General features: G+C 38.6%; 1 protein-coding gene across 19 annotated transcripts in view; it reads left to right on the top strand.

The window, feature by feature from the left end:
- Positions 1-27,975, top strand: part of PTPRD (protein tyrosine phosphatase, receptor type, D) — an 865,179-nt gene that overhangs the window by 643,074 nt on the left and 194,130 nt on the right. For 10 of the 19 annotated variants that reach the window (XM_014550614.1, XM_014550624.1, XM_014550612.1 and 7 more), the window contains 6 exons: positions 19,066-19,254; positions 20,497-20,505; positions 21,248-21,265; positions 22,876-22,986; positions 24,380-24,391; positions 26,352-26,621. In XM_014550614.1, the coding sequence (XP_014406100.1) occupies positions 19,066-19,254; positions 20,497-20,505; positions 21,248-21,265; positions 22,876-22,986; positions 24,380-24,391; positions 26,352-26,621 (609 nt within the window). The remainder of the gene's footprint in view (positions 1-19,065; positions 19,255-20,496; positions 20,506-21,247; positions 21,266-22,875; positions 22,987-24,379; positions 24,392-26,351; positions 26,622-27,975) is intronic. The other 9 variants (XM_014550625.1, XM_014550620.1, XM_014550627.1 and 6 more) reach the window with 3 other exon arrangements.

Raw genomic sequence — 27,975 nt, 5'->3', positions numbered from 1 at the left:
TTAGGCCCAATCCCTGTGGGCCTAAACCGGCAGTCGGACATCCCTCTCACAATCAGGGACTGCTGGCTCCTAACCGCTCACCAGCCTACCTGCATGATTGCCCCTAACCACTCACCTGCCTGCTGGCCTGCTTGCCCCAACTGCCACCCCCTGCTGGCCTGCTCACCCCCAACTGCCTCCCTGCTGGTCTGATTGCCCCCAACTTGCTCCCCCCTGCCAGCCAGCTTGCCCCCAACTACCCCCTGCTGGCCTGTTTGCCCCAACTGCCTCCCACTGCCGGCCTGATCACCCCTAACTGCCTCTGCCTCGGCCCTGCCACCATGGCTTTGTCAGGAAGGTCTCCCGGTCTAATTAGCATATTACCCTTTTATTAGTATAGTTAACATTCCTTTGTAAATTAATTGTATATCCCTTTGAAGCAAGGTGATAATAGACACAGATATATAAATATTGTAAATCAGATCTTTCAAAAATATATATTGAACAAAAGAACTGATCTCCAAGAAGTCAAGAAATACCCACACAAACCAATCCATATTGCCCACAACAGTCTATGAGAAATGTTAAAGTTATGATAAACCACATCCAACCTCATTACAGCGAGCTTCCCTGAGAGTAAGGCATAAAAAATGGGGGGAAAAGGAAGAAAGGATGGAGAGAAGTATAAAAAGACAGAGTGGCTTAAGCATTTTATTTCTTTTTCAGGTAAGTCACTTTAATTAAAATATTCAGCCCATAATAAAATTGAACGAATGTATAAAAATATACTCAGCAAGTCTGTATAGAGCACATTCTTATATTACCTACAGAAAATCATATTCACATATAACACTAAATATAAGTACTATTTGTTCAATTTAATAACCATTGGTTAAACACTTCTCAAATTCTCTACATCAAACACCGGTTAGCACTTGAAGGCTCCAAGAACAGTCCCTCAAAGGCCTTACAATATAATGGTGGAAACATGCATGTGAACAGAGAAAATTTATGAAAGAATTAACTGCTAAGGGAGTACAAAGGGGTGAGTAATGAATTTTGCTGGGCTCTGGGAAGCCAGGACTAAGAACATGAATAGAATGCTGATAGCCAGGAATGTGTTAAGAACCTTCAAGGCACAGGAAAAGTATGATGAAGGTGCAGATATACTACCTACATGGTGCATTCAGTGTGAAGTGTGGCCCAGCTTGGGTGCTTTTGTTTGGGGATGGAGTTGGGAAGACTGTGTGGGAAAACATGTGGAAGCTTGAGGCAGAGATTGTCAACAGGGCCCAAATGTGAGAAGCCAGAAGGGTTGTAGGGTTTATTTGGTAAGCAGTATGGAGGTGGATATTTTTTGAACCAAGAAAGATAGAAGAAACTTTTCACGTTCTAAAACACACCTTGGTCAAAGGAGTTTAGTGATCGGGCACAAAGAACAAGATCAGAGGCTGTACTTCTTGTAATGCAAGATAAAGATATCTGTGTTTGGATATCATTATGGGAAGAGAATGGAAGTGAGGATGCTAGATACACATTGGGGAAATTTAGGAAGGTTTAGGAAGTACAGTGGGGCCTTGACTTACGAGTTTAATTCCTTCGGAGACCGAGCTCCTTAAGGAGCTCCTTAAGGAGCTCGGTCTCCGAAGGAATTAAACTCGTAAGTCAAGGCCCCACTGTACTTCCTAAACCTTCCTAAATTTCCCCAATGTGTATCTAGCATCCTCACTTCCATTCTCTTCCCATAATGATATCCAAACACAGATATCTTTATCTTGCATTACAAGAAGTACAGCCTCTGATCTTGTTCTTTGTGCCCGATCACTAAACTCCTTTGACCAAGGTGTGTTTTAGAACGTGAAAAGTTTCTTCTATCTTTCTTGGTTCAAAAAATATCCACCTCCATACTGCTTACCAAATAAACCCTACAACCCTTCTGGCTTCTCACATTTGGGCCCTGTTGACAATCTCTGCCTCAAGCTTCCACATGTTTTCCCACACAGTCTTCCCAACTCCATCCCCAAACAAAAGCACCCAAGTTGGGCCACACTTCACACTGAATGCACCATGTAGGTAATATATCTGCACCTTCATCATACTTTTCCTGTGCCTTGAAGGTTCTTAACACATTCCTGGCTATCAGCATTCTATTCATGTTCTTAGTCCTGGCTTCCCAGAGCCCAGCAAAATTCATTACTCACCCCTTTGTACTCCCTTAGCAGTTAATTGTTTCATAAATTTTCTCTGTTCACATGCATGTTTCCACCATTATATTGTAAGGCCTTTGAGGGACTGTTCTTGGAGCCTTCAAGTGCTAACCGGTGTTTGATGTAGAGAATTTGAGAAGTGTTTAACCAATGGTTATTAAATTGAACAAATAGTACTTATATTTAGTGTTATATGTGAATATGATTTTCTGTAGGTAATATAAGAATGTGCTCTATACAGACTTGCTGAGTATATTTTTATACATTTGTTCAATTTTATTATGGGCTGAATATTTTAATTAAAGTGACTTACCTGAAAAAGAAATAAAATGCTTAAGCCACTCTGTCTTTTTATACTTCTCTCCATCCTTTCTTCCTTTTCCCCCCATTTTTTATGCCTTACTCTCAGGGAAGCTCGCTGTAATGAGGTTGGATGTGGTTTATCATAACTTTAACATTTCTCATAGACTGTTGTGGGCAATATGGATTGGTTTGTGTGGGTATTTCTTGACTTCTTGGAGATCAGTTCTTTTGTTCAATATATATTTTTGAAAGATCTGATTTACAATATTTATATATCTGTGTCTATTATCACCTTGCTTCAAAGGGATATACAATTAATTTACAAAGGAATGTTAACTATACTAATAAAAGGGTAATATGCTAATTAGACCGGGAGACCTTCCTGACAAAGCCATGGTGGCAGGGCCGAGGCAGAGGCAGTTAGGGGTGATCAGGCCGGCAGTGGGAGGCAGTTGGGGCAAGCAGGCCAGCAGGGGGTAGTTGGGGGCAAGCTGGCTGGCAGGGGGGAGCAAGTTGGGGGCAATCAGACCAGCAGGGAGGCAGTTGGGGGTGAGCAGGCCAGCAGGGGGTGGCAGTTGGGGCAAGCAGGCCAGCAGGCAGGTGAGTGGTTAGGGGCAATCATGCAGGTAGGCTGGTGAGCGGTTAGGAGCCAGCAGTCCCTGATTGTGAGAGGGATGTCCGACTGCTGGTTTAGGCCCACAGGGATTGGGCCTAAACCAGCAGTCAGACATCCCCCGAGGGGTCCCAGATTGGAGAGGGTGCAGGCCGGGCTGAGGGACACCCCCCCACGCCCCATGCACAAATTTCATGCACCAGGCCACTAGTTATGAGATAAAAATGTTGCAGTGGCAGAACAATAAACCGTTGGAGGAAGTTAAGTTGATGTGAGAAGTGAAGTTGGAACACGTGCCATGGACTTCTTTCTATGCCTGTGCTAGAAGTAGACCACAGTTTTAGCTTTAAATCTTCTATCAGTTCTGGAAGTGAGAAAGAGGAAAACTGACACAGAGGACTAATGTCCATAAAATAAAAACAAGTCAGTTTTTGAGAAAAATTATAATTATAAGAGACTGAAACCAGGGAATAAAGATTTCTGTGTGATTCTTCACAACAAGTTCATTGTTGTGTTGGAAAGACTATTCTCTTCATCAGAGGCATGTTTAACTCTCTTCAAATACATAGGACAATTGCTTATTCAAGTCCCTCAGTGTAACCTGGAGAGTTATACCTCAAGACAATTTAGTAAAACTTTTTTCCAGTAAACAACAGAAAATAGTCCTACTTCCTTATCCTCTAAACTAAGGATCATTTTTACATTATGTGGAAGAGCGGATGAGATTGCATTATTTCAGCTAATAATCCCTAACCATTGCTTCTCTGGCCAAAGTTTTGTCTATCAGTTTGAGGTTGAGATCCTTGGTACTTGTAGATGAAAATACAGCTGTGTGGTTGGTTAAGGGAAGTTGCAGATTTTATCATTGATCCATGTTAAAGCCAAGTTTGTACATCTTCGTAAGAAAACTAAGGAAGAAGGCTCTGGCTCAGTTGGTTAGAGCATTTTTGTGATACACCAAGGTTGCAGGTTTGATCCCCAGTCAGCATACATACAAGAATTAACCAATGAATCCAATGAATGCATAAATAAGTGGAACAACAAGTTGATCAATCTCTCTCTTCTCTCTCTCAGTCCCCCTCCATCTCCCTGCCCCCTCTTTCCCTTTCCTCTCTCTTTCTCTTTTTCTCTCTCTAAAGATGATAGTAATACTCAAACACATATTACTAAGGATGATAGTAATATGTGTTAGAATAAATCATTCTCTACATTGAGATGGAAAAAAGAGCACCCAAAATTTCAACCTGATTATATATGAAGTATGGTGACTCTCTTCTTAAACAGGATTAATGGGAAATCAAGGAACTACCGATCTGTGCCATGCATTGTAGATATAATCTTTGGAACCTATAAAACTGTTAAGAAATTATAAGAAAGGATCCATATCATTAATTTAATTTAAAACAAAATGACTCTGTAAAGTATTATTTGAACATATAACTGTGATTAATCAGTTGCAATATATGAACTTTGGTAACTAAATGAGGTAATGTCTGTATAAATTCAGTCACTGAAAACAGTTGTACACACCAGAATATCTATCAAGAAGCACAACTTTGGCTTTAGTTGATCTGCATAGCCATTTCTTCTGAAAAATCACTCTGGTTTTATAATAGATAAAATCTATTATAGTTCTCTTTGTTCTAGGGTCCAGCATCATATACATATTTTATCAGAATGACATAGGCACCCTCAGAATGATCTCATGTTTTATAATTCATAAATAATTTTAATGAGAAAATTTCCATTTAATATCTGCCTTTTGAAGAATAACCCAGAAGGAAGTAGATTTTGCCATTAACACAGCAGGGATCCTGGAGTCCAAGTTCCTCATGAACTCTGCCAGGGGTTAAATGGAATTACTTAAAGCCAGATGATTAGAAACGTGTCACCATATGTTTGAACAAACAGTAGGCTTCATGACAGGGGTGGAATATAAGTATTAAGGCAAATATTATTCTCCCTGCCAGGAAATGGATTCATAATATAAAGGAAGAAATTATGTCTGGGAGTGAAAGAGAGGCGAGGGTTGGCCAACTTTGTCTTAAATATTCCACTGTCCTCCCCCCACCCCCCTCACAACTTAAGACAGAAACATTTAAAAACTATGGTTATATGTGCTGGAATGTTCTTAAATCTATATCCTATTAAAACTTACCAGGAAAACTGATATCCTAGGAAGATTTTTTTCTAGAACCCCACACACCATGTTTCAGAAAAGTAGCTTAGGTTTTAGGAGGAATGAATATATATATAATACACACACACACACACACACACACACACACACACAAGTGTCAAGTGAAAATTACCCCCCAAAAAAGGAAAAAAAAATGGGCTGCTGTTACCAAAGGAACAGATCTGTCAGGATTCAGACAGCTACTTCCTAGTATATGTGAGGTAAGTTCTCAGTAAATGGGAGTCTATAAGCTTTCAGCCCAAGTCACCCAAGCAGGGGGTGGGGGAGCGAGTATGTGATAAAAACATAAACTAAATTGAAAATGACTTTTTCTCACTGGGTAAACATTTTTTATTATATTTTATGTGCCTCAGAGTTAATTCCTGCAAACCCATAAAATTTGCCCACTTGATTATAATTTGCCCATGAAACCTGTCATGTATATTTTATGAAGTTGTATTGCATATTATTTTATCTTTATAACAATCAACACTTGAATAGCATGAGTTATTTTAGGGATCAGGGGCTGAAATATGTGTTCTCACTTCCTTTAGTGAGTGCCCACACATTCCTTACTCAGCAGGCTCATAACCCTGATCACTGAGCGGTTGAAGGAGCATGGGTGTTGCAGTCAATATAAAAAGTACCTGCTGGTACGCTGGGGAGAACGGTAGGCTATATTGGCTCTCTCTACTACTGAAGGCCGGATAACTTTTTCGCTTGTCAGGTTGCTGTCACTTTAAGAACTAGATTTATAACAGTATGTCAGTCTATTGCAACTAAATGAAAATGAACAAGTCTGGGTTGTTTTCCATATGTTAGAGAAAGGTTTATTGTATCACTTCTGAATACCTTGTTATTGGAAACCCGTATCTATTTAATTGGCAGGTAGCATATTAAAATGTGATAGCCACACGTTGTCCTTGAAGAGGTTCTTAATGGCATGTCTTCATAGGAATACAGCTCAGATTATTCCCCTTTCAATCAGGAGGCCACGGACCGTGATGCTCTTCTGTGCCTAAGGGAAAACTTCCTCTGGCATGTCAGCTGTCTTCAGATTGCAGGAATTGTGCTGTTGTTGGGGAAAATGGATACAAACCCATAGGCATCTTCATCTTATTCTAGACTGGTGTCCAGGGAGCCCCGGACACATCCAGTCAAAGTGCTGAGCTCACACTGTTGCAGGCAGAGGCAGTCCTTTCTTGCCCTCACCCTGAGACAGGGCACATATGGAAGCTTATGGCTTAATATTCCAGCCCTTGGACCGGTTTCTGAGGGTACCGGTGGGTCAGTATGCATTTGGCATGTAGTTACTTTGGACAAACCCATAGGCATCTTCATCTTATTCTAGACTGGTGCCCAGGGAGCCCCGGGCACATCCACAGTCAGAGTGCTGAGCTCACACTGTTGCAGGCAGAGGCAGTACTTTCTTGCCCTCCCCCTGAGATGGAGCACGTAAGGAAGCTTATGGCTTAATATTCCAGCCCGTGGGCCGGTTTCTGAGGGTACCAGTGGGTCAGTATGCATTTGGCATGTAGTTACTTTGGGCTTGGCCCTGTGCTCCACCCTGGGGGTAGCTACACTGGTGAGGCAAAGACAGAGCCCAGCCTGCAGGGGCTCATGCCATCTGTTACATAGGTACCTCAAATGCATGGCATTGTTCTCCAGGGGAAGGCATGACTGGAAATATATTACACAAATCTATCCCATATCTTTAGGAAACCATCCCTGATGATAATCCTCCCTCATTCCCTATCCTCAGAATACTAGCAGACCCTATCAATGTGACCTTCAAGTTATTCACAACTCTCACAGTGCATTTATATATAAGTCATGGCCATGATATACACTTTAAATATCTTACTATTTTGTCAATTATATATCAATAAAACTGAAATTAAAAAATAGTCTCAACTCTCTCTACTTCTGCTCTTCTTCTCCACCACTTTCCTGGTGGAAGTTTACCCTGATTTTGTCACTGGGCTATCACAGTCACCTCCTTTGGCCTCTATATATCCCCTCACCCCCACCCCAGTTTTCCCTGCCCCAATGTATTTTTCACACTAGTTAAAAGGGTGTTTTTCAAAATGGAACTTTGATAAGCAACATACCCCCCTAATACACTTATTTATAAGCACTTACCAGCCCACACACTTACCTCTATCTTTAAAATGTTTCTTTACCTTCCTGTTGCTTTTAGGAAAAAGACCGCAATCCTTTATGTAATCCCCTTAGGCTTTGCCTGGATTTTTTTCCCCTAATTTGCTGAGTTTAATATACTATTAAATAAAGTCAAGCCTTTAAAATCTTACGTGTAGGGGCCTGATACCTCTTTTAGCAGCAAAGGATAAGAGATTCGTTCATGTAATTTTGAGTCCTGATTTCAGTCATTTTTGGTAGCATTTTTCCTACCTGGTTATTTTCTAGATGTCTGACCTCCTTTTGAATAGCACATTAATATTTTGATATATTAAAACATACTGAATAAATTTCTACCCTATGTTTGCATTTAAATATGACATTTTTTTAGTAAGCTTATATAAAGAGAAAGAAAAGTTCAAAAATTGAAAAAAATAAACAAATTATAGTTAGGTTTCTTTGGGTAGTTTTATAAATTGACTGCTTGTTACTCCAAATACTTTTAAGAAAAAGTCTCATACACTGACAAATATAAACAAGTTCCATTAGGTAATCTTTGGTGTTAAATTCAGACTCACTTTTGCCATATAAATAGAAAATTATCTGTATTGAGAGGAAACTTACCTCCATAGATAATACATTATTGTATCATAAGATGGTCAAAGGCTTATTTATATGCTCTTGTAGTTTTCATTATTTACAGTGAAACGATTTATATAATATTTGGTGTTTTCATTTGACATTTTCAATCTGGGGTATTTTCTCAGTCTTTTGTATTTATATATTATTGATTCAATATTTGGTGTTTTCATTTGACATTTTCAATCTGGGATATTTTCTCAGTCTTTTGTATATATATATTATTGATTCCAGAGAGAAATGGAGAGGGAGAGTAAGATAGAAACATCAATGATCAGAATCATTGAACAGCTGCCTCCTGCACGCCCCCTACTGGAGATTGAACCAGCAACCCGGGCATGTGCCCTTGACCGGAATCGAACCCGGGACCTTTCCTTGTCCTGTGCTGTATGGAATCAGGCATTTCTCCAAGGAGCTCTATTTCTTTTTACTAGAGAATCATATTTAGAAAACAGATCTGGATGTTAGGTGTGGCCATTGCTATCCTTTAGTGCCACTCTTGAGTCACAGAGCAGGGGGAGATATTTTGGTAAGTTTTTACAAAGAGGGGGTGTCTGTGTGTGAGTGCACACTCATTTACAATTATATTCATTTCTATATCAATGTGTATATTTTTAAAACCAGGAGTTCATGCCAGTACCTCTGATTCCAATTCACCATACAGTCCAGTCCAGTTTTCCGTTTCATATAACATTTGATGGCTTAAATTTTTATTTTTATTTATATTCAACACAACACAGTGAGGCAGCCAGGATGAATTTTTTTCTTGGCCTTCTTTGATTTGAGCTCATTAGAATTCCCAACTTTTACAAAGCCAAAAATGACGGAGGCAGGAGCCAAACCCAGTTAGCTCTCTTTCTGTGTTTACTATTTCTAACTTTTTGTCTCTCTTTCTGAAAACACAGGAATTCAGTTTTTGAACTTCAGCTTCGTTGTACGTTTTTGCTTTGATTTTTTTCTTTAAAAATTCACATGGTGATTTCAATATTAATGTAAAGTGATTAATTATCTTAATCTTCAAAATGAGGCAAAAGTTGGATGACGCACAAAGCATCATGACACATGCTCTTTTATAAAAATAAATTAATAGAAAGAAATTAGATTTGCCGAAGTGGATGCTTATTGAATTGTATTATCTTAATGAGATTTGTGTTTCTGAGAAGGGGAAAAAAAGCATAAACCTGGGTCCTAAATATTTACTTAAATATTCGAGTATTAACAGTGTTTCTAGACAGGAGAGGATATTCACCACCCCCCACGCACCCCCTACCCCGGGAATTTATCTGACTTTGGATCACAAAGAGTGTGATCATTTGCCAAAGCTAAACACTGTTAACAAAGAGGTTTAACTGAGTTAATGCCATGTGAAATTGCAGCCACCATGGTCATACAAACGGTAATGAAATCTAACTGGATTTGTGTCCTGCCCTGTAGACTTGACTTCATGATTTGTAGCGCAATTGCACACGTAGCTTCTAAACCAGTGTGCTTCATTCTGTGCCAAGAATGCCTCCTCAGCATGTGAAGGACATTTCAGAAAACGGAGCTTTTTGCTCCGGAATGCTCTGTGGGTATCTGGTTAGTGTGCTGAATATGTAGTAGCTGCTAATGAGGCTCCTATCAGCTTATCAACCTCCAGTGTTCTATTCTGGCATGGCATAATTCTATGAGAAGTCTTTTGAGCCTCCTGAACCCAGTAACTGCCCTTAAGAGATGCCTAATTCCATTCCGAGATAAAAGCTCCTCTGATTGATTTATAGCCATATTAAGACAAGCATACCATCTGTACCTGATAACTTGCAAAGAGGATCCAGGCCTAAAAAGTCACTGCATCGTGTTCCTAATTACTTTTTTGGGCCAGATCTTATATTTATTAAGTATTCCATTTGAAATAGCATGTATTAACTGCCACTTTTCTCCTGCTTTGGATCATTTCTTTCTGACTTTGAGTAGCCTTTGACTCATAATTAGAAACCACTTTATTTAAATATATATTTTTTTCCAGTTTTACTCATATGAATATCATTTTGATCATGGTCTGGAGCCCAACTTTGCCAGGAAATCACTGACTTAGAGCTTTTATTTCTTTTTATTTTTCTGTTTTTAGTCACTTATTCAATTCACTTGAAGGAGCGTTGATTTTTGAATAATACGGTCATGATGTCAAAGCAGCACCAATTTTACCGTGTCACCATCTGGAATGGTGAAAATAAAAGTTTTATTTTCTTTAAGAAAAGAATAATACATACCTACCTCCCCGTTACCCCTCTCCCTTAAGGAACTGTACTCTGGGAGGAAATGGTTCTTGTTTGTAGCCTGATATTGTGGTTTATTCTTAAGGATAGTTAGCTTAAAAACTCATTTACTCTTCAACAAAGTAGCAAATACTCCAACCAGCCTCTGAAATGCTGATCTGTCCCATCTCTTAGACAAGCTATTTGGGGTAGTCATTACAGGTCCTACCCCTGTGGGGCTTAAGGTCATAGAGTTAATATACTTAGTCTACTGATGTCTAGTTCTCTGGTCTGTGTACTGCATTTTAGTGTCTGCTCAAAAAAGCACTGCCATTTTTAGCCCTTCCTAGAAACTAAATAGAAATTACAGAAGGTTAAAAATATAACCACAGTGCTGAATTTGAGCTTCCTAGGGAAATCATTTGATATTTAGCATCCTCTTCACATTCTTTCTTTTCATACATTTCTCATCCACATTTGATTGGCGAGCATACCTGGCAGAGTTTTGTCTCTACCTGGAACCAACGCTAAGCAAATGAGAGGCCAATTGATATGTACCAAATGGTGGACTTTTTACAACTGTTTCAAAATGATTATTATATCCAGGAGCCTGAGTCTCTAGTTCTTCCAACTTAAAATCTAAAAAAAAAATTATTAAGTATTCAAATTATTTTTGTTGTGCCTTTTCTTTATGAGTTGACTTCCAAGTATGAGTTTTATTTATTCACAGACAGTTACTGGAATAGAGGAAACATGATGAACTAAAAACACAAGTAATCTAGAGTTAAAGGTTTATTTTTATTTTTGCTATATGTGTGACCTGGAACGAGTCACTAAATTTTGCTGTGTCTCTGTCTTATGTCTACAGAAAGCCATGATTTCTAAAGAAAAGGAGGCAACCCTTGCCTGTCTCAGGGAGCCCTCAGCAGGCTCAAATGGCTCCGTGTTTTCAGTCATTCACAGCAAAGCTTTTCTTTTCCCAAAACTTAGAGATATTTTTAAAGTTCACTTTTGAGAACATGTCACATGACAATATAGATGTGTATTATTTATGCTGTAGATTAATCAAAAAGCCTGAAATCTTGGTCAGAGAGAGAAATGAGGGCTTTTGTGAGCTCTGAAGAGGTTACTTGACAAGATATTGCCCTCTCAATTCACTTGCATGTTTAGATAATTTTTTTATTACATGCATAGAATATTTTCCATTTGCAGTTTATTGTTGCAGCTTTGTCATACCAACCCTTAGAGTCATATGCCTCCATTCTATTTAAATCTATTGTGGGAGCTTGGGTTAGAGTAAGATGGTATTTTACTAGATGTCAGGCAGTGCTAGGCACACTTAATTCATTGTCTCATTCACTCCTCCTGCCTGTGAGCTGGGTGCTATTCTTATTCACAAAGAATCTAATTATCCTTCAGATACAATTAATCACAATATAAAGATCCTTCAGATTACTTCATATCCAATGCCCAGCCCAGTTCTGGCACAAAGGAGAGCTTTAATAAATATCTATAGAATGAATGACAACATTTATTGACTATCCAGTAGATTTTTAGAACTAATAATTTAAAGGCTCTTTTTTTAATATAATGCAACTTTCATAAACATAAATCTATTTTATTGTTTGATTACTTTTACTAGTAGACCTACATATTTAAATTTTCCAGGATAATGTTTATTTTTTATCAGGTATAAAAACACACTGAATTTCTGTTGTATAGATTACTACTATTTCTCTAACAGGTAATAATTCATGCCTTTAAATATATTTAAAGGGTCCAGCACTTTTATTTAAGAAAATATTCTTCATATTATTATGTTAATGAAAAGTTCCTTTAGCCCCTTCATCCTTAAAAAAATAATAATAAAAAAAATGTTTGTGCTTCTGTAAGATTATATAGTGAATACTTAAAGTTGTAAGATATCTAGCCACTGAGAAATCTTTGCTCCTGTCAGTGAAAGAAGACCCAGAGTATTTGCCTCAATATATGACTGTGTCATTCACTTGGGTTTTATTATTAGTTTGAACATCAAGAATTCCATTTCAGTCTTGGAAAGATGAGATAGCAGAGTATAGATCCATATTCTATTGTGTTCTTTTGAATTTCATTGTGCTTTCACGTAAGGTTTTTGCAAGGTGGTTGCAGTTTTGACTTGGGAACTTACAACCACCACATAAGGGAAGCCTTCCTGTAAAATTAGGAAGGCAGGAGCTGATTTGTGTTTCTAGTGCAGCAACTGCCCCAAATGACATATCTCAATTGATGAAACTTGTTGGCTAAATTAATTAAATTAAAATGCAGGACTATAAAAATAAAAACTGTCATTAACAACTATTTTTGTAAGTGTATAAGTATATTACTACTAGAAAGAGGTTATAAGATAGTTTTGCCCCTTTGAGTTGTATCAAATGGGAGAGGCCAAATTTATAGCCACAAAACAATTAAAGAGTGAATAACTGTTCAAATGAGGGGCAGGTAATAAACTCAGTAGGCTTTGGGACCAGTCTGGTTGAATTCACTTGGAGTCCCAGCAAGATTAGAAGAACTGCTTGGGGCCACCTTAGAAGGAGCCTGTAGCCATAGCTGGCAGTTTAGTTGTGGTTTCTTATCAAATGAGAGAGGTTCAGTGTTTGCAGAACTGGAGCGAAAATGAAGGCATCATTAAAATTGTTTATGGATGAATAATGAAATTAGTTTACTGAGAAAATTGTGCAAAAGCTATTATTTGATCATTCAGATATCTAAAGCATGACTCCCTACAAAACAATTTCAGACTATGTCCCCATACTTCCCTTTCAAGCCCTTGGTAGATCAGGGGTTATTAACAGAAGTTCTACAGCAATGGGATGTTAACTCTGGAAACCGCTGACATTCATTTTTCTCTCTCCTTAATGGAATTGTAAGTTTCATACCAGCATATTTCATTAAGACACCAAACAAGATTCAAAGAATGAGCTATATTTCCAGGCCTATTATAGCTGCCATTCCAAACAAAATATGTATGACTTCTACGATTCACTAAGCACAAGTGTGTAGTAATATGCCCTTTAATGGCCTCTCAAAATGACAGACCAAATGGCTTTGTGAAGGTCAAGTCTGATTTAAATTGTTGATGAATTAATAGCTAATTCTGCATGATTGAATATTAATATGGAACGGTGATAAGTAAGGCACTTTAAAGCTTAATGAGCACATTAATGAATAGGACAAAATGTTTTTCTACTCACCTCATGTACAAGTTTAAAGCTACTAACATATTGACAATGTGTTAATTTTTGATAGCTGCTTTTTTGCTGTAAAAGTTTATATGGTTGAGGTATAAAGGGTATTGATCTCCCTCCCCTCCCCCCCAAGTTCCTGGTACCAGACATTTGATAAGCTGTCAAAATTGATGTTATCCAATGGCCTAGGCAGTTTTACATAAATCACTAATAAATGTAGAGGATGAAAAAAAAAACAATTAACATCTTCTAAACTACACCCACTGAGATAAGCATTCCAATTAGAAATTTCATTATTTCCACAGTTTGTTTTATGTTGAATACTGAGCTTTATTGCCAAATACCTGACAGTCAAATTGGAAACAAGCCACGACTGTCAACGTGTAACTGCTCCGGCTATTTGAATCTGTTACAAGTGTGATGTTTCTCATGAAAATTTAATGAAGAAAGTGCATTCAAAGAGGTTCTGTGCAAAAGGGGGTGGCTAGAATTTAATTACCCTTATTAAAAATAAGAAAGCAGCCCTCTTTACATTCTCTGTCTGATTACTATGCAAGGAAGATTATCTTTGTTGTGCACTTGTGGATATGGAAAGGGGCTCTGGAGTGTTCTTTATGTGCCGAGAAGGGAAAGGAAGGGCATGCAATTGCATTAGCCTGCTTTCCATAGGGCAAAAGTCAATTTTGTCAGCTCTCCCCATGGTGAGGACTTCATTTCTTATAAACGGTTATTAATTCTAGATTTTTTTTCTAAGAGTCTTTAGTAAGTGGCTCGACTTACTTAAGTCTTTGACACTTGCCACTGATGGGCATGAATATTGGCTTGGTTAGAAAGATGAACTGGTAGAGAAGGAAGGACTAGGAGAGCCATGTAAATGCATGTCTGTGGAACTGCTAGTGAACCGCCAAGGGGAGGTAAGAGACCCTGGGAGATGGAGTCCCAGCCTGGCTCGGGAATCCCAGCCTGATTTCTGATTAACGTAAGTTGGTTGTTTTAAATATGGAAAATAACAACAAAATGTCAGCGTTTTCCTTAGAAACTCACTTGTACGTGACTAAGGTAGTGGAGTTGACTTTGGAACACTTGAGGTAAATTATTTTTATCCTTTGAATCATTTTGTGTCAATAACTGCCGAGTGAGATGCTTAATAGTATAATGAATGTGGTGCAACAGCTATTGATCTTTTTCTCCTTTCTTTTTTCTTCAAATAACAAAAGAACAATGCTATAGATGTAAATGCATTGACAGAACCTTTAAAGCCATGAAGAATAGCTTGATGAAATAAGTGGAATAGGTTATTAAAATCAGCGTAGCCTAATTTGCAAAATGCTGTTTATGCGACATGTGAGTTTTAACATTCCCTTGGAGCCCTGAAAAATCATCTCGAAATTCCATCTCTAACCACTGTTGCTGAAACTTGTTCACTGTAGACCTCTGCTTGACTGACAATGTGTAAGCATTCAGAGAAACAAAATACATTACTGTTTCTTAAAAGAGCCCTGTCTTTCGGCCTAAGTAAAATGTAGCTCTTTGAAGTTAACTAATTCTATATATAGTTTTAGTCTCCAGCCCTAACTAGCTGATGAGATAGTAAATTATTCTCCAGGGAATTCATAGGTCAACTTGATTGCCTCAGCTACTTCTCTTGGTCTGTGGTAGATCTCCAGAGTCTATACGTTTTCCTACTAGACCCTCAGTTTTCTCCTACAATAACCTGGACTGGGTGTTCAGGGCATCTTCTCTTTCTTGGGAGCTGTATTCTTTGGTAGTGTTTTGACATTCTTTCACTATTCACCTTCAAAAATCTCTCTACTCCTTAACCATTTCTCTGACCAACTCTCTACCAGAAGTACTTTCCTATTACGTACAGTAAAAAATCCTTTTTTAATTGTGCAATGTATCCATACATGGACTTGAAAATACAGGAGCTTCTCCTAAAATATGGCAATCCAGACTAGCTTGATCAATACAAAGGAGACCCAGAATAACTCACTGTATGGAGGGGTAAACTGATGCTAGATAAAAAGTACAAGACAGATGTATGTACTGACTTCTATGGAAGCTCCGAGGCAGAAAAGATTAAATACATTTGGGAGAGTTTCAAAAGGATATGCGGGGGGAAAAAGGAGACATGTGTACTACTATTTATAATACCTTAAACAATAAATTTAACAAAAAAAAAGAAAGAAAAAAGGATCTGTAAAGAAGGGGATTTTGGCTGTGTGGCCTTCAACAGACAGCATTTTGTCTGGAAAATGGTGAAAACTTCAGTGTAGGCATAAAAGAATTTCCTATGTAGGAGATCATCCATGAGAGGCTGGGAAAAACGGGGCCCAATTTAAAAGAACTTTGCTAGTCAGATTTCGGAGATAGAATTTACCCCAAAGGTATAGTGGGGTAATGGTGGAGAACACATAGATTTGACTGAACTTTATGGGGGCCTCAAAACGGAGCCTTTTCCCTCGAAATTATACCTCACTTAGACTTCAGCACGACCACAGGATCATACCAGAAATTGTAGAAGGCATCTAAGGAGAAGCCACATCTGATGATTTCTAATGTTCTGCTCACTGGTGTTTGTGCTTTTGAGTCATTTTGGAATTGGTGGTTCATGAAAATTCATCAGAAGTCATGAAGGAGTGTTGATTAAATTAACACCAGGCTCAATCGGAAGTCAAAATGTTTCAAAGTGGTCTTTAAACAAACAGCCACGTTGTAATTTAGATAATTATCACCCATCTAGCTAAGCTCCCTTCCGTGTTGGAATAGAATGTATCTTACCTTTCTAATGCTGGCTGGAAGAGCTGGCAATGTAGGTTGTGGATGTGGGGCATGCTTGTGGATTTCAGAGGATTTTATTTTCTCAAGATCTAAGGTCTGGGACAGTTTTGATGTGGGATATGGATAAGTGAACTTTGGATGAGTTGAAGATTCAAAATTTAGAAACTTCAACTTTTTAATGACCAAAAATGGTGCAGACCTTTCGAATGGAGAAAAGTATTTTCTTACACTAAGGTGTTGCTTTGTTCTTTTCTTCTTTGGAAACAGAAACTCTGAAACATTTTTTTCTGATGAATTGAAACTCCCTACAAAGGAATTCTTTTAAGTTGAACATCATGCTTGTGAAAAACATACATAGTTTTACTTAAAAGTTACAAAAACATTTATCAGATTTGAATATACAGTGTGGCCTTGACTTACGAGTTTAATTCGTTCTGTAACTCAAATTACTCATATGTCAAATCTTCAAGTGAACGAGTGAGACACGTGATGCTGGGCTGATGTTGTGGCGTTCACTGTGACGTTCGCTGCGCCAAATAGCGGTGGGGTATCTGAAGCTGGCTCATAACCCGAATTTTAGCTCGCAACTCAAAGCAAAAAATCGGCCAAGAGACGGCTCATATCTTGAAAAACTCGTTAGTCGGGACACTCGTAAGTCAAGGCCACACTGTATATTCAAATCTGATAAATGTTTTTGTAACTTTTAAGTAAAACTATGTATGTTTTTCACAAGCATGATGTTCAACTTAAAAGAATTCCTTTGTAGGGAGTTTCAATTCATCAGGAAAAAAAAATTGAGAGTTTCTGTTTCCAAAGAAGAAAAGAACAAAAGCAACACCTAAGTGTAAGAAAATACTTTTCTCCATTCGAAAGGTCTGCACCATTTTTGGTCATTAAAAAGTTGAAGTTTCTAAATTTTGAATCTTCAACTCATCCAAAGTTCACTTATCCATATCCCACATCAAAATTGTCCCAGATCTTAGATCTTGAGAAAATAAAATCCTCTGAAATCCACAAGCATGCCCCACATCCATAACCTACATTGCCAGCTCTTCCAGCCAGCATTAGAAAGGTAAGATACATTCTATTCCAACACGGAAGGGAGCTTAGCTAGATGGGTGGTAATTATCTAAATTACAACGTGGCTGTTTGTTTAAAGACCACTTTGAAACATTTTGACTTCCGATTGAGCCTGGTGTTAATTTAATCAACACTCCTTCATGACTTCTGATGAATTTTCATGAGCCACCAATTCCAAAATGACTCAAAAGCACAAACACCAGTGAGCAGAACATTAGAAATCATCAGATGTGGCTTCTCCTTCGATGCCTTCTACAATTTCTGGTATGATCCTGTGGTCTTGCTGAAGTCTAAGTGAGGTACAATTTCTAGGGAAAAGGCTCCATTTTGAGGCCCCCACCAAGTTCAGTCAAATCTATGTGTTCTCCACCATCACCTCACTATACCTTTGGGGTAAATTCAATCTCCTAAATCTGACTAGCAAAGTTCTTTTAAATTGGGCCCCATTTTTCCCAGCCTCTCATGGATGATCTCCTACATAGGAAATTTTTTTATGCCTATACTGAAGTTTTCACCATTTTCCAGACAAATGTTATCTGTTGAAGGCCACACAGCCAAAATCCCCTTCTTTACAGGTTCTTTTTTCTTTCTTTTTATTTTGTTAAATTTATTGTTTAAGGTATTATAAATAGTAGTACACATGTCTCCTTTTTCCCCCCGCATATCCTTTTGAAACTCTCCCAAATGTATTTAATCTTTTCTGCCTCGGAGCTTCCATAGAAGTCAGTACATACATCTGTCTTGTACTTTTTATCTAGCATCAGTTTACCCCTCCATACAGTGAGTTATTCTGGGTCTCCTTTGTATTGATCAAGCTAGTCTGGATTGCCATATTTTAGGAGAAGCTCCTGTATTTTCAAGTCCATGTATGGATACATTGCACAATTAAAAAAGGATTTTTTACTGTACGTAATAGGAAAGTACTTCTGGTAGAGAGTTGGTCAGAGAAATGGTTAAGGAGTAGAGAGATTTTTGAAGGTGAATAGTGAAAGAATGTCAAAACACTACCAAAGAATACAGCTCCCAAGAAAGAGAAGATGCCCTGAACACCCAGTCCAGGTTATTGTAGGAGAAAACTGAGGGTCTAGTAGGAAAACGTATAGACTCTGGAGATCTACCACAGACCAAGAGAATGTGGCGTTCACTGTGACGTTCGCTGCGCCAACTAGCGGTGGGGTATGGACACTCGTAAATCAAGATTAGCCTAGATAATCTGCTTGCTTTTCAGGTACCTGCTAATCTGGCCCTGCTGGGTTTTTCCTCAAGAGAAGTTTCCTATCTTAATGCCTACACTTGTGATAATCCCATCTTTCTGGCCAACTCAACTCATTCCTAAAGGCCCATCTCAGAGCGTCCTCTTGGTGCTCAGTGACCTCCTCAGGCAGCCATTCTGCAATTACTTCTCCCTCTGAGCTCCTAGAAGCTTAGATGCATCGTTTTAACAGGGTCTTTATCAAACGTGTCTGAGCTCTTTGCTAAGTGGTTGCTCTTAACTTAGACTGTGTACTCTTCTGGCCAGGATCAACAGTGCGCCTGTATTCTAATCTCATAATGCCATGTTGCCTGGTGTGTGTTAGCTTCTCAGCAAATGCTGAATATGGTAGGGGGGGAGATTAATGGGCAATATCTCTTTAATCTTGGGCATCTGACTTACTAACCTAATGAAGTATCACCTTTTGTTTTGCAGAGGATCAAATTCCCAGGGGCTTTCCTACCATTGACATGGGCCCACAATTGAAGGTGGTTGAGCGTACACGCACTGCCACCATGCTTTGTGCAGCCAGTGGGAATCCGGACCCGGAAATCACTTGGTTTAAAGATTTCTTACCTGTGGACACAAGCAACAACAATGGCCGTATTAAGCAGTTACGATCAGGTAGGGTCTTGTTACTGTTTCCACTAACTCCTAAAGATTTTTTTTTCCTTTTAGCTTTCTCTCTCTTTATTTTTAATTTAATTTATTTTTATTTTTTAGGTATTGATTTTTCTCCCTCTTCTCTTTCTCTGTTATTTAATGTGTTGTCCATGTTTGTGATGTCATAGCCCGTTTCAGAGTCTTTCTCCTTCTCTCTGTGTGTTTTGCAGCTTCTGTTTAATCCACATTGCTCACTGCTGTGACTGTATTTTTGATACTTTTTTTTTAATTTACTGCTATTTAGCAGTATTTGATGGATCCATTTTCTCTTTCTTTCTTCTTTCTCTGTTTTCTTTTGAAACAAATTTATTTCAACATTGGACTTCATTCAGAACTTGCAAGGAGTTCCAATGGTTATATCCATTAAAAACCAAAATGTTCATATGAAACACTAAAATGATTCAATTTTATTAAAGTGCGTTTTCTCTGTCGTCCCTACATTTGAACTCATCAAGAATACCAAAGTTTAGTAAGTTTGGTCACATCTTTCTTTCCACTAATACATAAAACACAGAAATGTTATATCATGAGTAACCAGATGTGTTATTTTTTTAAAGTTTTAACAAAGTACCAGTGAAAGGAGGGGATTTTTTTAATGTTATCATTATTATATTCTCGTGAGTGAGCATATGTACACCTTTGCCACAGTAGTGTGCGCCCACACTGAACATTTTTGAGCCCTCCAGTGACTGGATCTACAGAAGTCTGCTCTGGGTGTAGACTCCAGCTTTTGCTGCTTTCTCTCTCTCTTTCTCCCCGTTGCCCTTTCCTCCCACCCCCATCTCAAGTTTATTCCTTTGTTCTCTTTAGATTAAAAATAGAGATAATTCTAAACTTCTTAAATTGTACAGCCTGTCCCTAGGTAATCTCATAGGGACATTTACTAATAAGATGTTTACTTTGACATTGGTAGTAATATTGGTATAGAATTCTAAGTTGTTTGACTGCCTGTCTTCCCAGAATTCTCAGCTTTTGACCTGTCCTGTGATGTTAAAGCGTCTTGTTAACTGCCTCTCTTTGCTTGTTGTCAGCAGAATTGTGTAGATTAGCATTCTGTTATTGTAAATAAAGAATTAATTATTCACATGTAACATAGATGATTTAGTGTATAAAGCTTTAACTCTGAAAAAAATTGTACCAAATTATAAGGAATATAATAATATTTTTATGCTGTCTTTCTTCTCTCCGTATTTAAATCTCCAGAATCTATTGGTAAGTGCTTAGTTCTGAAGCACACTTCACCCCCACTAATTTCCATATTCAGACTATGATTATTATTATTATTATTATTATTATTAATAAAATGCATGGCATGCATTTTACTAACTGTCAGTGTAGACACCAGATCTCCCTAGTGGCGTGCACACACACACACACACACACACACACACACCCACAGCACTGTTTTCGTAAGAACACTATGTAAAAAAACAAAATAGTACACAAGTTATAATATCACACAAATGTAGCACAGTAAGTAGAGTAAGATATCCAATCAAGTGTTTGTTTCTAGTTAGTATGTAGTATTTCCTATGACAGTATATATATATATATGCATATCTATATATATACTTAAATAGATTAGCCAGTATTTTCTAAATTGTCTTTAAAAATATTATTGAGTCCGTTTATTTTTTTTTCTAAGAATATGAGGCATATAAGATCCATTCTGACCCTATACGTCCCCAGACCTAAGTACTCAGTTGCTTCTCTGAGAAAGGCAATGCTGCCTATTGTGGTCTTGGCCCTCTGTGGTATAATGCAACTTGCTTTTATGATCTAATAATACTATCTCATATATTCCTGTTTTACCAGTATAGTAATTCAAGTTTCTTTTAAGACCTTATATAATTCTGTAAATCTAATTTAATTCTTCTCCCCAGCCCTAGCCTCCTCCTTCTCGTACTAATGCTTCTTCTTTCTAATCTTATTTGCATTCATATTATCCACCCAGGTGGTACACCAATAAGAGGTAAGAGTGCTGAACTAACGTTCACAGAATGATCTTACTCATTCTTTCTGTCCTCTCATCACTGTCATCTTTGTCCTGTTTTCAGAATCATTCCAATAATGTCCATCAACTTTATTATTATTTTTTTTCCTTTGTACTGTTTGGTTATGATCGGTGACTCTCATATTGTGAATTTTCCTTTCCTTTTCCTTTTTCTCTTTGTTTTGTTCATTTCTTTCTTTATGAAAATAATGATTTCAGTTGTGATATGCTTCAAAGAAAGCATATCCAGGTCTTTAGACCACAGACCAGTCACAGCGTACCATCTGTCCCTCTTTTTTTCCTTTTCTTCTTCCTTTTTCCTTTTTTGTTGTTCTTTTTCTTCCTTTTTTTTTTTTTTTTTTGTCCAACCGGAGAAAAAAAAAAAAGATCATTTTTTTCTTCCTTAGCTGTTCTTGTTCTGGACCAAAGCCGAGGTGGTCTGGAGAACAGTGGCAGACATGCAGAAGACAGCCCGGAACGTCTGCTTTTTGTCTTTATCTTTCAAAAGGTTTTTGCTTTTGTTCTTCGGTTCTTTTTTCTCTTACTGTCTTAAAAGTCAAAGAATGACTCCCCTTTCCGCCCGATCCCACTCGCCTCCAACCTGACAGCGATGCTTTTTTCCCCCCAACTTCTTTTTTTCTTGGATTACTCGCCTCTGGATTTTTGGATCTTCTGTCCTTCAGGCTATGGAAACCAAAGGTGCTCAGTATTCTTGGTGGTATGTTGTATTGCTGGTTTTTCCTACTTTGACTCAGTGTGCATTTCTTTTCTAATTCTTGTTTTGTATTTTTCTTGGGGTTTTGTGACACCACACTACTAATCCCACTGGTGGATTTTGCTGGGTGTCTTAGGGGATCCGTCCCGAGGTCCTCGAGCAGTGGTTCGCCGGCTCTTCCTTGCTGGCATAGGCCGTGCTTTTGAACTTTTTTTTAAAAAAAAACCTTCTAATTCAACTACTCTTTGTTTTTCAGCAAACGTAATCTATGATTGTAAGTCGTGGCAAACTGTCTTTCTTTTCTTAAAAGTCTGCATGTCTTAAGGGAGTCTTGTTTCTTTAAGTGATATTTTCCTGATATATAATGACTAATTTTATTTTTTTTGCTTTGTGCAGCCTTTTTGTGCTCGCTGCGTATTTTTGGCTTTCTTCAGCGGAAGACTTTCTTGAAAACCCGGCCTGGTTTTTTTTGAGCGTGCCTATCTTTTGCGCCACTTTTGATACCAAAATGAAACAAAACAAAACCAAAAATTAATCTTTTGTTTGATTTAAAAGCCATTCTTCCTTGAAGCAGTCTCACCCATCTTCATTTTATTAGTCTAGGAGATAAGAGTGTTAATTATGACTAGAGTTCTTGCTGGGGAAAAGAGATACTGTTTTCTTATGCTAGCATTGATGATGTTAAAAAAAAATAATCTCTCTATGTTTTTCTCATCGCATCATTTTCTGTCTGTGCACCTTAGCGAGAGATTGAATCGACGTTGAGCGGACCTTCGCTTTGCAGGGCTTTGCATATTGTTAAGAGGTGTGGTTTTCTGGACCGAGAAAGCCTTCTCTGACCATCTCTTTGGCAATATATTTTATATCCATACAGGCGCCCTTCAGATCGAACAGAGTGAAGAATCTGACCAAGGGAAATATGAGTGTGTTGCCACCAACAGCGCGGGCACTCGCTACTCTGCCCCTGCCAATCTATATGTCAGAGGTAGGAATGACGTCACCCTGGCACCAGTTCTTCATTCAGGCCCAGGGGGAGCGGGGACACCCATGCCATCTGTGTGGTGACATTGGCATTTAGCAAGCCGATTCGCTCATAGTTACAGTAGCTGAAGCGTTCTTAGTGAATAGAGAATTGAAAAGTTTAAATATGTTGTTAAAAAAAATTAACCACTTTTGAATAAAATCTATCCCGAGGCTTGAAGGTTTGTAAGTATCTTTGCATTTTTACATCTTGATTTCTGTTTTGAACGCATTGTTTGAACTGTGCTTTGCATTTATTTGAGGTTTTCTTCTTTTTATTTTTTTTCCTCCTTCTGTTGCTGTTTCTCTTCTGTTTCCTTTTAAAACCCTGAAATAATTGCTTGGTGTGCTACTAATCAATTCTCTGTGCAACTCCAAGCATAAAGGTATTTATGTCTTCAGGACCTCTGCTTGGAGCTGTAAGAATAAAGCTTCTAACTTAAAAAATAAAACGCTACATGCATATAGCACATTGTATTTTCTCCCTTCTTTTATGCTTTATTTATAAACATATGTCATTATGTATGTGCATATGTCTATGCATATATATATATATATATTTTTTATATGTATATATATAGAGACATATTTTTTTAAATTACTGATTTTCTCTAAAGTTTGATTTTTTTGATTGGCATGGAACACTGATTATATTTTTAAATGAGGATACTTTCGTATGTTCTTATAAGTAATAGAAATGATTAAATTTTGAGCTTATGAATGGCCATGCTTTTCATTTCAACTAGAAAGAATTATTTCTTCTTCCCTGGCGTTTTCAAAGCCGATTCATGTAGTTTTTTTGTCCAGTAGAAATGCTCTGATTCCAGGTCTACATGTCTATGAATAACCACAAAAGGTGTGGGTGGGGGAGGAAGTAGGTAAAGGACTGAGAGGGCTTTAAGTTACAGCAGGGTGGGTTCCTTTAGGAAAATATCTAGCTTGATTTTGAAATTTTTGTCTGAGATAATTTTGTTTCCGTGGGGGTGCTTTTCTCTCCCATGTTTCTCTGGAGTCTAAGGTGGGAGAATATGAAGGAAACCATTTCTTCCCCAAGGTCTTTGAAAGCCCCTTGATCCTTTTCCTCACAGTGGCGACCCCCTTTGCTGCATGAGGCATGCGTACCTTCTTCAGCGGAAAAATTTCAAAATCACGCTAGCTCTTGTTTCCAATACTGTGCTAGTCCATGAGATACTGCTAACATTTTCAGCTGAGGGAGGAAGGATTAACTAGAGCAAATAAAAATGTTCAAGTAGCAGTTGAAAGCCTTGATATGGCCTTTTTACTCTCTCTGTGTTTCCCTTGTTTTTCTCCTTTCCTCATTTCATTGTGTTCTGCATCAAACCCCCTACATCCCTCAGAGCTGCGAGAAGGTGGGTGTGTTTTTTACTTTTTACCCACCTTACAAAACTATTCATTAAACCAATAACAAAGAATACAAATGAAATGAATGTAGCTGCATTGTGGTCTTCCTTTGGTGAATGGTATGTTTTAGCAGAGAATGCCCTGGCTATGGCTTCCGGTGCTTGCTGGTGGTACCTAACAGTGGTGCATGATGGGAGAGAATGTACCTGGGTGCATGGTAACTGGTGCCACTTTACTCTCTTGGATCCGATGAACTTGGTCAGTGTTCCTGCTTTCCTTCCTATTCCACTCTTCCCACCCCCCCTTGCCCCACCTTTAATTTCTGTCTTACAAGGGTGCCTGCTGCCCATAGAATGACTGTAGTTGCTCCCCTGATCCCAAGCATGAAGACTAAACTCTCCTCCATTTCTCTCGATATGTTCTCTGACACCTCCGAGTCTCCACTGGCTCCTGCTTGCTCTGTGTAACCTGTGAACTGGCTGCAGGAGGCATGCCCAGCTCTCTCTTCACTTCTCCTCTGCCTGTCATTCACTCCTGAGGCCATCGCAGCGAGCCCTCTCCAATCAGTGGAGGTTTATCTCAACCTGAAGTGCAGCCAAAAAGTTGACTGAATTACGTACTTATTATCTTCTTGGGGTTATGAGATTGTTTGTTTATTAAGTGACTTAGGATTTTTTAAAAAATCACTTTCTTACCTGAATTTAAGCTATGCTCCTAATGATTTCCTCTTGATCTAAACTACTCGTGGTGTAAGGTTTTGCCAATAAAAGCCCAAGATGAAACCCGTGTCTCTTACCCTCTCCCTGTATCATGTACTTAAACTTGGCACATAAATATGCAGATTATCCAAAGCAGGAACACTGAACTGTAATTGCTTGGTAATTTTTACTGTGTCGTGGTGTTACATATGACCTTTCCTCTTAATGTCATGTCTCACTGTATGTTTTAGATGCAGTGTCCCTCAATTTGAACGTAGTCTTAAAAAGCCTCTCACTACATTTTGTTGTCATCATCTGTGTGTTTTACCTTAGATACGAACTGAATGGAATCCTAAATGTGAAACGCCCGGCTCCCTTTCTAAATTTGCAATCCTTACCTTTGACAACCCAACTTAATCTAATATCTTCCTACTTACAACCCTGTCATCCCCCAAATTCCTGTCTCAGTCACTGTACTTGACGTCCTCCCTTTGTGTTTAGCTCTGTCACCCTGTTATTTCTCCTGCTGTCATTGTTGTCTTGGATTCCAGACATTTCCCCTTGTCCTGAGCACGGGCTGGAGAAGTCATGTGTGCATGCCTTGCATGACCCAGTTTGGTATCTTTACTGGCGTTGGCTTTGTTTCTTCTGTGTTGACTGTGAATCGAATGTCTGTGCATCTCTGTGTTTGTTCCAGTGTTAGAGTGAGGTCTCGAGGCCGCATCTTCTCTGAGTCTGAAAGCGAATACGTTGTCCTTTCACTGCACCCTGGAGGATGCTCTCCAGGGCTGGGGTGGGACAGTGTGGCCCCACGTGTGTGCTCACAGCAACTGGAAGCACAAAGCACGGAAGTTGGTTTGATACCCAACTTATACCTGCTGGTGACCTTCCAGCCCCCGCTGTCGCATATACATGCATGCATAGAATCACTGTGATGTGCATGCATGTATATGTTGTTGTGTTTATCTTGTGCATGATGTTTGTCTGTTGTTAGCTTGTAGATAGTCTCTTTGGGCGGGGGGGCCCTTGTAGGTCTGAGTCAACATTTGTATGAATGTGTCTAAGATATCAATGACTGAACTAAATCAGTTCTTTGTGTGTTTACACAGACCATACTTGTATGGTCTGTTTTCCTTTGTTTTGTTTTTGGACGACCCGCAGTACATTCCAGTTGTTTAAGTGTGTCTGTACAGTGCATGTCATGTGTTTAAGAAGCCATTTTTTTCCTCGCCTTGTATAGTTTATCATCTCCCCTTGTGTTTTGTTCCAGTTCGTCGTGTCCCACCAAGATTCTCTATCCCACCCACTAATCATGAAATCATGCCAGGTGGAAGTGTTAACATCACCTGTGTGGCCGTGGGGTCACCAATGCCTTATGTGAAGTGGATGTTGGGGGCAGAAGACCTGACACCGGAAGATGACATGCCAATAGGAAGAAATGTCCTAGAATTGAATGATGTAAGACAGTCAGCAAATTACACCTGTGTGGCCATGTCAACACTGGGCGTCATTGAAGCAATAGCACAGATCACTGTCAAAGGTATGCTCAGTGGTGCATGCTTTGGGTGTCTGGCTACATCAAGTCACCTGCCTAACGCCTCTATAAAGTCTGTCATTGGAATTCTAAAATGAACCAATTCATTGTTCAGTGTTTTAGATGTCATAGTATGATTCTATCTATGGCATCACATAAGATACACTTATCTATGTATGCAGTTTCTCTGGCATTCTAAGAAGCAATAGTCATCAAAATACTTAACAACAAGCTGGGCCCAGGAACTAACCAGGCAGAATGATGAATGCTAGACATGGTCAACTATTATATAAGTTTCACATTAATCTAGAACTGTGATAAGAGTCACATGGCAGAAGAATCCAAACAACTTTTACTAAATGTCAAAAACCCTGAAGACACACAGAGAAGAAAAAAAGTTACAATGAACATGTTCAAGATAGAGGCTTTACATTTTTTAATGGGCCCTACCATTAAAAACCAAAATGCAAGTGAATTTATATTCTCTTTTAGCATTGGAGTTCATCTTGTATTGATGAAGTGGTAAGAAATATTCTGTCCTCAGATATTTTTGAATCAAAGAAATAAAAAAGTGACTGTGTAAGGGCATTGTTTTTTTCCCAATGATTATAGACTTCTAGAACACATTTGTAAAATGGGTCAGACTGAGGAAGAATTGAGGTTTCTGAAAATACCTGGAGCAAAATGAACACAAATTATCTTCTCTTTCTAGGAAGTTTGATCCTGACATGCAAAATGAGTGTTATAATCGGTACCATATCTCCAGCCAAGCATATCCTATATAATAAGGAGGGAATATGCTAATTGACCATCACACCCTCATAAGATGGCCCCCCCCCCCCCCCCCCCCCGGGGGGGGGGGGGGGGTGGCGTGCCTGTTGCCAGAGTCCCCCAGTCCCCTCATCCCCGCCAGCAGTGAATTTTCATTAGACCATTACCTTTTTAAAAAATCCTTATCCAAGGATATGATTATTTCTTTTAGATCATCTGTTTTTGGGGAGCAGGACTAAGCCAGCAGGTGGGCATCCCCAGGGGTCCCAGACTGTGAGAGAGCACAGGCTGGGCTGAGGGACCCCCCCCGTCTGCATGAATTTTCATGCACCGGGCCTCTAGTATATAAAATATATGCCTTAGGAAATCAATAATGTGATAATAGAACAAAGGCACACACAATAGGCAACATTTAATCATTTGAAGTAGTAACATTATATTGTATATTCTTAACTATAATTAAGCACGCTTATATTTATCCATACATTATAGACACAAATCCTATACTGTACAATAATTGTGACTTAGCAAAACTAATAATGTCTGTTAGTTATCAGTAAACACATCTTTAATTAGCAATATTTTGACT

This window comes from Myotis brandtii, unplaced genomic scaffold (assembly GCF_000412655.1).
Source record: "Myotis brandtii unplaced genomic scaffold, ASM41265v1 scaffold606, whole genome shotgun sequence".
NCBI lineage: Eukaryota > Metazoa > Chordata > Mammalia > Chiroptera > Vespertilionidae > Myotis > Myotis brandtii.
This window is presented reverse-complemented; position numbering and strand designations above follow the sequence as displayed.